Source organism: Citrus sinensis, chromosome 4 (genome assembly GCF_022201045.2).
Source record: "Citrus sinensis cultivar Valencia sweet orange chromosome 4, DVS_A1.0, whole genome shotgun sequence".
Taxonomy (NCBI): domain Eukaryota; kingdom Viridiplantae; phylum Streptophyta; class Magnoliopsida; order Sapindales; family Rutaceae; genus Citrus; species Citrus sinensis.
The window spans coordinates 27,372,515-27,383,545 of NC_068559.1; the positions used below are offsets into that span (position 1 = coordinate 27,372,515).

General features: G+C 34.4%; 1 protein-coding gene across 7 annotated transcripts; it reads left to right on the forward strand.

The window, feature by feature from the left end:
* The first annotated feature begins 564 nt into the window (after positions 1 to 564).
* LOC102625277 (uncharacterized) lies at positions 565 to 10,153 on the forward strand. Of its 7 annotated transcripts, none has more exons than XM_052440222.1 (15): positions 568 to 814; positions 915 to 959; positions 1,032 to 1,130; positions 1,216 to 1,326; positions 1,761 to 1,935; positions 2,056 to 2,112; positions 2,526 to 2,662; positions 2,769 to 2,828; positions 2,920 to 2,997; positions 3,238 to 3,314; positions 3,801 to 3,889; positions 4,519 to 4,598; positions 4,692 to 4,784; positions 5,011 to 5,087; positions 7,515 to 7,874. In XM_052440222.1, the coding sequence occupies exons 1-15, from the start codon at positions 743 to 745 to the stop codon at positions 7,615 to 7,617; spliced, it is 1,353 nt and encodes a 450-aa protein (XP_052296182.1). In that variant the 5' UTR covers positions 568 to 742; the 3' UTR covers positions 7,618 to 7,874. The 7 variants fall into 7 exon arrangements, with proteins under 7 accessions (XP_052296188.1, XP_052296182.1, XP_052296184.1 ...); XM_052440224.1 differs by lacking the exon at positions 7,515 to 7,874 and adding an exon at positions 6,749 to 7,341; XM_052440225.1 differs by lacking the exon at positions 7,515 to 7,874 and adding an exon at positions 9,879 to 10,153 and having other exon boundaries at positions 569 to 814.
* The last annotated feature ends 878 nt before the right edge of the window (positions 10,154 to 11,031 follow it).

Genomic DNA, 11,031 nt, shown 5'->3' on the forward strand with positions numbered 1-11,031 from the left:
AGCTTCATTACAAAAAATATTGTAATTTTTCATACTTAATTTTTATTATGTTATTTAATCCTTTAATTTGCTTTGAAAATAATAAATCATTATCTCCAAATGGGTGCTGAATTAATTTTATGTAATATGGACTGACATTATATTATTAAAAAATTTTGTTACTATACGTGAAGGATAAATTTTTTTTACTAAATTATAGTTTGATACAGCCTAATGTGATAAAAAATAATACAATACAACCTAGTGCAACAAATAATGACAAACCAAATGCACCCATGAAATAATAATACTTGAAATAAATAATATGATAAAAATAAGAGTAAGAAAAATTATAATACTTTTTGTAATAGAGCTTTTGGAATTACATAATTTGTTATGCATGTAAGTAAAAAGTATTATATATAATATTTATTAAAAAATTCATAATAAAAAAATATAAAATTTTAAATGAAATTTGATAATAAAATTTAAAAAAATTCTAATATTAAAATAAAAAAAGAGTTTCCAGTTCTAAATCAAACATGCCAATTATTCAATCTCAAAATAGAAAAGCCACGTTGTAAGTTGAACTTTTACCAAGCCCCCACATGGCGGGAAAATTTGTTTCCAAAATTATATTTCGGGCACCACCGGAGGATACATGAACGTTTAAATAATGATAGTGAATTGAACTAGTAAAATGGAAGTAATCTTCAACAAGTAACAAATAGAGTTCACTGAATAATTCACAGTAAGAAAAAAAATGGAGCTGCTGAGATTGTCCAAATTCAAGTTCCAACTTCAAGCCCTAATAGCCGAAACTCGTCATCTCAAAGTAAGCTTTCGCGTCACAGTTGCGACCATAATCATCTATGTTATTATCATCATCATCATCATCATCATGTCCTTTTTAACTGTTTTCTTTGAAATATTAGGAGAAAGAAAACTCAGCAACCGAAGAAATTCATCTTTTAGTCCAGGTTAAGTGTCGAGATTTTTCTTATTTGTTTGATTTCGTTTCGTTGAAAGTTGACTCCAGTGTTTGAATACAGAAACAAAAGCGTAATGAAGAAGAATATTCTAGAAACTTAAAAGAATTGCAATCCGAATTAGCTTCGACTAATGAACTGTGCCAAAAACTCGAAAGGAAGGTCTGTCAATTGGGCACTCAACCTGTTTGTAAAAATAATAGACGGAGATGTTTGGAAATGCTGTCATTTGATTTTCTTGCTGTAGGTAAGTTACCTTCAAAACGACAACGCTTTGCTTGAAAACAAGCAAAAGGAGTTGAAGGAAACTATAAATAGGCTGCTTCAATATAGGGAAAATTTCCTAAGTGCTTATGAGGTTTGTGCTTAATAATCATTATATTAATTTTATTGTCATGTTTTTACATACTGGAGAACTTGAAATGCATGTTCCGGTGAAACGGCTGAATTATATGAATTTATGGCCGCTAAGAAATCATATTGTATGTGAGGTTTTAAAATATCCTTAACGAGATGACTGTGATAGAGTTTGATTATCCAGGGACTAGAGATGTTAATTGATCATCTAAATTAACTGCTTTCACTTGCGTGTATCTTTGTGAGTACTACTTTTGGATGCTGGTGGTACTTGTGACTGCCCAAATGTTTGGGAAGTAATTCGATTTTGGTTTTGTGATATGCCAAGCATGTAAGGGGTAGGTGCTAGCAATGATTAAAGTATTTTCTGTTCTTCTGATTCCATTATCTAGAGGATTCATCTTAAGTGTATTCTGATGTAAATGTTTTGAGCAGGAATCTACCTGTGATATGAAACGTGCGATTGAAACCAGGGATAGAAAGCTCACTGTACTACATGAGAAGATAAACTCTCATTTGACGTTATTTGATTCAATAGAAAAGGAGGCATTCTCCATCAAGCAAGTTGTGGATAATGTGGAATGCGTTGTAAGTGAAAAAGAAGAACTAGGCATGTAGCTTTTTTAACTATTACTGATTTAAGGTGTACGCTCATGTATATTTATCATAGACTGTTTTATTCCACAAAAATGGCAGTATAACGTATGTTTTGTGCTCTTTGCTATTTCAGTTGCTAGCTTAAGGAGCAAAATGGACACTATCTCTGCATTTGAAAGAGTTTTTGTTGGTAATTCATAGATCCCATCACCTGCTGTGGTTAGCTTTTCTTCTAATAAAAATGTTTAGCTGTTACTTCTGCTCTTCTGTATTTATAGTTAATCTCTTATGGGACTCTGCAGTGATGCACTGATGCTTGTCGGTCATTCATATAGTTATTGGATGGAATGTGAGCTTGCAGACCATAATTTTTGATTCCTCATAATATTTTGTCATGCCACACCAGAGCATTGGTTTCACTTAAATTTATTGACATTAAACATGAATTAGTAAGGAATTAGGGACAGTAAAGAATCAATAATTCAGATATAAACATAAGTACTGTAGATAAGTGATCATTTTCATAATAAAAAATTCCAAAATATGCCATTGCCATACTACTTTTATGAATTATTGATGTGGGATTTGCTCTATTTCCTATAGAAAAGATCCGTCTCCTGGAAAGTAAGCTGAAGAATGATGAGGACGAGTTTAGAAGAAAAGATAAAATTATTTCAGAATTAGAAGCACAGCTGGAGGCAACAAAATTTATTAATAACCATCAAACTCAAATTGAAGAGATATCCAGACAGGCCTTGAACATCTATATGTTTTTCATTTCTAAAATCAAGTTGCAATTTCAGATGAGGATCTTTCTTATTACCTTGTCATCTTAACAAGCCTTACCTTCAGAAAACTCTATCAGCAAAGGATGTGGTTATACAGAATCTAATATCTGAGAAAGAGGTCTAGATTTAAAATCGCAGTCTCTTTGTTGGATTTCAGAATGTTTATGTTTATTGATTTACAAATTTCTCTCAAAATACTTCATAAACAGGCATTGCATTTGGAAGTGGGGAAGTTAGGAATTATCTTGCAGAGAATTCAGGATGCTATTGCCACTATGAATCAAGAGGTCAGAGATTTAAATTATGATATTCAGTATTATAGTCTTTAAATTAACAACTGATGCAAGTTATTTCTGGTTTAACATCCTAAAAATGAGTTTTTGCCTTAATGCCTTTGACATTTCATTAATATATTCTTGATATTGTCTCCTACTGAAGCACCTTATATTTTTAAAAACTTTATCTTTCAATAAATTTCTCTCTTACTCATTTGCTTGCTTTTGTGAAATACCAATGGTTTCTTACAGGATAATAATGCATTCCACACGGCACTAATGCTTAAAGAAAATTGCAATGACATGGGTACAGTAAATGAAGATACCAGGTAGACGAATATGCTTCTAATTGATATTTGTAGTTCAAGTGATGGAATACTTTCCAATAGACGTTTTTGAATGTGTTTAATGGAACTTGACATTATTCCTACAGAAAACCATTATTGTATGTCTTGGGTAGTTGTCTGATGAGCAGAGTGCCAGATTTTAAAACAGTCATGACCATTACTATCATTTTCATCCATATGAGACTGTTCTTGTGTGTGCAATTATGCCCGTGCTCATATTTAGTTGCTTGCATCGTATTTCCCGTTTTTCCATTACGTTATGAACTTTAATGTTTTGTAGTTAAGGAAGAGTATGCCTGTTGGATTTTCCAGAATCATGCTGGAATATAGTTTTTACTTTTTTGCATTTTTGCATTTGTAGTGTTGCATAAACTGTGGTGTCACAAGTGAATTCCAGTCAGAGATGCCAAAATAATGCCACTTCTCCTTTGTGTATTATTTTTTGTTGTAATGCAATTCATGTTATAGATGGCTTGACAGGGTTAAAGATGCAAATTATAATGGTGGAGAAAGATCACCAAGTAAGGCATCCAGTTTAACAGCTCCAGAAAATAGAGGTTTGCCTTTCCTTCATGTGTTGTTTCACTGTTATAGGGCTTAGTCATGAAGGAATAACTTACAAACAGTTCATCTCTGGCATTTAATCATAGACCTGTATGTGCATGGCATATTTGCAATTTGAAAGAGAAAGGAAATTGTGGAAAAGACAGCATGAGCTTGCTGATGTCATAGCAGTAAAACCAGTTTATGTAGTTATCCAGGGGAAACATTGGTTAATGTCATTTTGTCTCATTTTGTCTCTTTGTACAATGAATCCTGTTCCATTTGATAGGGTTAACACCTGTAACTAAGCAAACACCATAATCTATATTCTTGTTTCCTTTCTGGAGACAGAATCTCATAATTGATTTCAGTTATTTTGAAATCAGATGGATTATAGAGTCCATTCTTTTCCTTATAAATTGCAGTCAGAAACTTAGTACTTTAGGATTGAGGTAGCTTCCAGGATGATATAGCCAATTGAATCCAAGATTTTTGGATGCTTGAATGAAGAAAAATACATACGCACACACGGGCTTTTTTTTTATATTTCTCATCTTTTTACCAAGTATGGATTCGAAATTTGTGATACATCTCCTTTACGGTCTCTTTTTTTGGGGGGGCGTTGCTTGAATTTGAAATTCAGCTTCACCTCTATGTCAGAAGCATATAGCTCTTGGCAGCCAGTTTCGGGAGAACAATAATTTCAGTTCTTGTGTGCCAGAAGTAAGTAGATTATATTCTTATTAATTGCACATTTAATTGGTTACATGCTGAAAGACAAACATAATGATTGTTTACTAAATGTTTCATTTACAGTTAGCTAGTTCACTCCAAGACCCAGAGTCAGATTCTTCAGAACAACAATCCTCCACTAATATATTGATGAGGATCTCTGCAAAAGATGTGAAGGTATGAGATACTGCCATCTACTTGCTAAACTAGATGTTTGGTAATTTGTTGGGGTGAAATCCTTTTTGTCACTTTGATGCTGGAAATGATTGACTTATCAAGTTGCTCCCAGGTAGTTGCATAACATCAAGAAATTGCTTCAAAGATAATGTTGATGGAATCTCCCAATAGCATAATAATTCCTGTTAAGCAATTTGCCTAAGTCTGTATTTCCTTTTATTTGTAGGACACCTGTGTAGTTTCAGCACACCACCCAGATTCGGAGTGCTCAATGACCCAAGCAGAAACCTCAAAAGAATCCAGGTTAAATTCTAATGCAGCATTTCAATTTCATTTTTGAATGCTAGCTTTGATAGCAACATATTCCTATTGGATTTGAGCTGATTGTGTACATTGACCACCATTTGGCACCATTATTTTTCTGAAAGAACGTTTTTATGCTTTTTTTTAATTTTATTTGTCAAAGTCAAGCATATTTCGGTAGCACCAAATATCCTTCTCACCTCTAGAATTAAATTCCAATTCCACAACAGTGAAAGTTGAGCTGGAGACCTTTTTTTTTTTTTTAATTGAGTGTTGCTAAACGTCGGGAAGGCTGAGAGAACCTTGAGAGAAACGGCAGCTTGTGCTGCCGTTTCGTTCTCTCCCCCCCCCCCCCCCCCCCACGTGACTAAGAGAAATGAGTAATGCCTCTGGCCCTCCACGTGAAAAAGCAAGCGTAAATATCAGTTTTTTCCTTCTCTTTCACAACTTTTTGAAATGCTCAACAAAAAGCAGGAGTAGGCCCCACATGAAAGTCACTTTTGTCAAGTTTTCTCTCCCCCACGTGAAAGTCACTCAATCACCAAAGCTCACTCCATTAGCTCATGACCAAGCTAAGTTTTCTCTCCAATCACTTGCTCGTTCTTCTCTCCAATCACTTGGGCCAAAGTGAAAATAGAAAGGAGCTGTGAAAAAGAAGAAGGAAAAGTTGATATGAGTGTTAATACGCTTGCTTTTTCACATGGGGGCCGGGGGCATTACTCATTAAGTGTTACGAAAAGTGTTGGTCACGTTGGGGGGGGGGGGGGGGGGGAGAGAACAAAACGGCAGCACAATCTGCCATTTCTCTCAGGGTTCTCTTAGCCTGACGTTTAGTATTTTCCTTGGAGAAATGGCAGCTTGTGCTGTCGTTTCGTTCTCCTCCCCCACTCCTCCCCCCACGTGACCAACACTTTTCATAGCACTCAATGAGTAACGCCCTCGGCCCTCACGTGAAAAAGCAAGCGTATTAACACTCATATCAGCTTTTCCTTCTTCTCTTTCACAGCTCTTTTCTATTTTCACTTTGGCCCCCACATGAACTCCAACTTCTTTTCCTTTTGTTCATCATTTTCCCCCACGTGAAAACGAGTTTCCTCTCACTCCCTTCTCGCTTCGTTTTTCCTCTCACTCTAGCAGTATCTTCGTCTCAGCCTTCCCGACGGTACAACAGCTTGTGATGAACTACTCTGCCTGTGATGAGAAGTGAACGAGCAAGTGATTGAAGAGAAGAATGAGTAAGTGATTGGAGAGAAAACTTAGCTTGGTCATAAGTTAATGGAGTGAGCTTTGGTGATTGAGTGACTTTCAGGTGGGGGAGAGAAAATTTGGCAAAAGTGACTTTCATGTGGGATCTACTCCTGTTTTTTATTGAGTATTTCAGACCGTTGTGAAAGAGAATGAAAAAACTAATATTTACGTTTGCTTTTTCGCGTGGGGGGCCAATGGCATTACTCATTTCTCTTAGTCATGTGGGGAGGGGGGGGGGGGGGGTGAAGACAGCACAAGCTGTCATTTCTCTCAAGGTTTTCTCAGCTTCCCGACGTTTAGCATAACTCTTTTTAATTTTAGTGTTCAAGAGATAGACCAGAGATTGAAGAGATTTTTTTTTGGAGTAGTTTCAACGCTTGAACCATCCTGATCGATTCTTATTTCGTAGCCAGGGGTAGGGCGGTAGGCACACAAAACTCAATTTTTCTTTTAAAGCTAATTTACAATCCTAGCCGACAGTGTCCTTATTGCAATTGAACGAATGGTGTAAAAGTCAAGCGGACGTGTATAAAATTATTAGGTGAACAGTGAATTATATCAATCTAGTCAATTTTGGGAAAGGAATCAACGGCAGGTTCTAAAATGCCTGTTAAAGTCACACCCTATGAAGAAAAAACTTCCAACTTCTGCTGAGGGACGTTGGTGTGTTTTTTTTCCTCCCCTCTTTTTATTGCGGTTCATAGTGGATTTTTTTGGCACAAATCTATGGCTTAAATTCAATTTTGATGGATCCTATTGTGCGTTAAGAATAATTTCATCAGAAGATTTTTTATTTTTTAGATAATATTTGATTATTTAATAGATAAATGTTATATCAATTAGAACTCTGGGATCCTTAACAATACTTTTCTATTAAAAAAAAAAAAAAATAGTGTTTTCCTTGGCTATATTCAAAATGTATTTATACCAGTCTTTTATCGTCCACAATTTTCAATACGATGAAAAGCCGTGCAAGGTCGACCAATGGAAACAAATTGCGGCTGGCAATTGGTTTTGGGCCTAATAGTATTATTCATTTGTCAGCTTAACATGAACGGCACGCTAATGTGAATGTGACCAATCCTCCGACATCAATTAATGGAGTGGTTCCTAGATCATCATCTACCTACAGTTTTCTATGCATTCAATTTGAGAAGTCTTCTTCCTTGATCTGTGCAGTCTTGATTTTCTTATCTTTTTGGGTAAATCAAAAGCAAAATACATTAAACGACGCCGAGCAGCAACATTCCAGCCACGATGCGTTCAAGAAAATGATAAATGAAGACAACATCAAACACGATTTCAGAAATCCCTAGATATGCATTTTTCATGCTTGTAGTCTAAGTCATGTAAAATTAAGAGTGCGGTTTAGCTAATGTGTATATAGTACTGACAAAATAATACGACAAAGAGGATTAGCCGAAGAAGCGTATGATAAACAAACAAGTGCAAGAAGAAAATTAAGAAACCCAGCCCGTGCAGCAATCGATGGTGTGTAGACCCACACTCACCGAATGCTGCTTCGGCTTTGGTGGCCTCACAGCTCATTCAATGCTCATCTTATTATTAATTGATTTAATGTGGCCACATAAGAAAGCAATAATCATTTATTAGCTCGCTAAAGACTCGGCAGAATAACGCAAAAGATCCGCGGAATCCTATATTGAAAACGACAGCGCTTACCCTAATTGATATTAAAAATGGCAAGAGATCCCTCACGTAATGATGTGAATTATATCAAATAAATACCAAGTTGGATCAGGCAAATATAACTTAATTTGATTGGTGTTAGTTTATGGTTAATGTAACTTACTTCATTAAATAAAAGATCAAGATCATTCAAAGAAATGTCGTCTACTTTTTACTTTGCTAGGCAAAATACTGTCTTTTGCCTCTTTCAAACAATCAAAATAAGAGTTATATATATATATATATATATATATAACTACTAGCCTTCTTCAAGTAGATTCCAAATTGGTAAATTGTGACAATTAGAGGTTGTTTATTTCTCATTTCAAGTGTGGCTGTGAAAAATTGCATTTTGTTGGTTGTTTTTTTATTTCAAAGACATTTTATCTCAATAGAAAAAATTTAGGATTTTTGGTTTTAATAGATAATGTAAGTTTATATTCTTAAATATGCCTCCATACAATTTATTTATTTCCTACTTATATCAGTTTTGTTTTGTATTATGGTGAATATATGTCTATTTTTAATTTTTTTTAAAAATAACTTTTAAATAATTTGAGATCATATGTGTTTTAGGGTTCGGTTATGTTACCACTTTTGTACCTTACCATAGCCTTTGTCTTTTGTGAATTGGTTACGGTAAAAGTTTCAGAACCTTGTATTTTAAATGTCAAAAAAATTATAAAATTATTTAACTTGTAAAACTTATAACATGTGTAATACTTAAAGGTACATCAATATAACAATAATATTTTTCAAAAATTTTTATTTTAAAAAACAAACAATTTATCACTTGTAATTAAATGTCAAAAGAATAAAAATAAACATTGATTTAGATATATGTATTTAGTATATTTCCCCCCCCCCCCCCCCAAAAAAAGAATGCAATCTTAGTTAAAAGAAAGATATTGCTATTAGAATAATGATATAATCACAAACTCTTGTACAAACTTATTTTGTACAAACTGATGTAGCATGATAAGATTTGTTTAATTAAATATCACTTGGCCCACATGAGTTGTTTTTATTATTTTATATTTTCATTCAACCAATAAATTAATGACACATCAGTTTGTACAAGAGTTTGTGGCTGTATCATTACTCTAATGCTATTATTACTAGGCTTTGGTAAATATTGTGATAACTTACAGCCTAACCAAAAAGTAACAAGATGGGGCCAAGGGTGGCTCCCTCTTAGCTTAACATGAGCGTTGTCACAAATAGTTTAGTTGATAAAACACTCAACGAATTCATGATACACTCATTATTCTCATTTCAAATGAAATTGTATTTTTCATGTGAGAAAATAAAGAAGAAGGCGGGAGATGCATCAAAATAGAAGCTACAAATGCATAAAAAAAGAAAATGAATGATAGAGAATTCACTTCAACCTCACATTAATTCCTCTTAGGAATAAATAAAATTTGACTAGAATTTAAATTAATAACAAAATTTTCCTAAATATTTAACTCAGGGAGATTTGTTGGGGTAGGGTGCATATCAGTTTTCAAAGAAGGGAGCTAAATAATGTCACCTGCTATAAAGATATTGACAAATTGACATCAATGTAGCAGCAAAATGACATTAATTGGCTTATAAAAAAAATGACATTAATTGGACGTGAAACCCGTCAGATTCGGGGGTCCCCCTACTCCCTGACCTAAAAAATGTAGACCACCTTGAAAATGAATTATTATACTCTCACAGTCATTTTTGCTGGCTGTTAAGTCTCACCGTCTATACAGTCTATCGGTGGCTTTGTGTTATGTGTGTATCTTATTCTTATTAGAATCATTCACTGATTTGCATGGAATTGGGAACACATAAAAATTTGATCGATGGTTCCATTTGCAGCCGTAGCTGTACAAGAGGGATCTGAATTTCGATCTCTGATCTTTCACTAAATTGAATGCCACATTGTAGCAGAAAGGGTCCCATGCCAATTCATGCGCAACGAATTCGTCGTTATTGTTCTGTCTTCTGTCTCACATTTATTGTCCATCAATTGTGAATGAACAGTGGGTTCATGTTTGATTTCTTGTCTTGATATTCATGGACTGTCCGATCCTTAATTAAAGCAAGATTTACAGCTTCAAGGCTTCAACAACATTTTCTTTTCCTAACATTTTGTCCTGTAATTTTGAGCAAGAGAAATGAAACAATACCTCTTTCAAATGCTACCTCTTTGTAGATTTGTTCTTTTGAGTTTTGATTCATCAAGAATGAAACTGAAATTCGCGAGAGAATCTGATTATTTTCAGATTACAAGATTTCGTTGATTTAATGATAAATTATAAATGAGTTAAAATGTACTTTAGCGAGTGTCCTGTCAAGCTTATCTTCTTCACTCGTGAGTGTGTGTCTGGTGCCAGTTGGCCTTTGTTTTCCAATCATTTTTGGCACTTCTTTACCAAAGAATTATTTTCTGTGATAGGGACATATGACAAGTTCAGATAACGGTCGTAAAATTATTTTCACACGTAGAATACCGAAAAAACAAAATAAAAGTATTCTATTGAACACAAGTATGAAAAAGAGAATCCCAGATCTTGTTTTATTTCTTTCTTGAAGGCCAAAATTACTTTTGGGGTTGGTGGTTGAATGCTGGGAAAAAAAAAAGAACAATTATCAACAGAAGTTTCAAAAGCGCTAAAAAGTTGATCGGTGGCCTAAAATTTGACAAATACAGTACATTCTTCAGATTTTAGGTAACGTTAGGTAAAATATCGTTTCCCGCAATCACTGCACTTTTCTCTTCTCCCATCATCAACTTAAAAAATCTTTTAATTATTTTATATCGCATTTTGAGTTCTTCTATAATAATGATAGTGTGTGTGTGTGTGTATATATTACGTCAGCATCAGCTGTTTGCCAACCAATCACATCGTAAGTGCAGAATTGGCCGACCTCATCTCATGCTCATTGTGGATTCACTCTAATGGGAGAATGGTACCCACAAATTTGGACAGAGTCCTTTTTTGCAACTGGACTCGTCGCATTCTCATCT

Excerpts from the sequence above, each read along its gene's own strand:
- LOC102625277 (XM_052440222.1), top strand. The coding sequence starts at position 743 with ATGGAGCTGCTGAGATTGTCCAAATTCAAGTTCCAACTTCAAGCCCTA. Across the intron at positions 960-1,031 it reads AAATTCATCTTTTAGTCCAG|AAACAAAAGCGTAATGAAGA; the intron begins GTTAAGTGTCGA and ends GTTTGAATACAG. Across the intron at positions 4,599-4,691 it reads TCAGTTCTTGTGTGCCAGAA|TTAGCTAGTTCACTCCAAGA; the intron begins GTAAGTAGATTA and ends TTTCATTTACAG.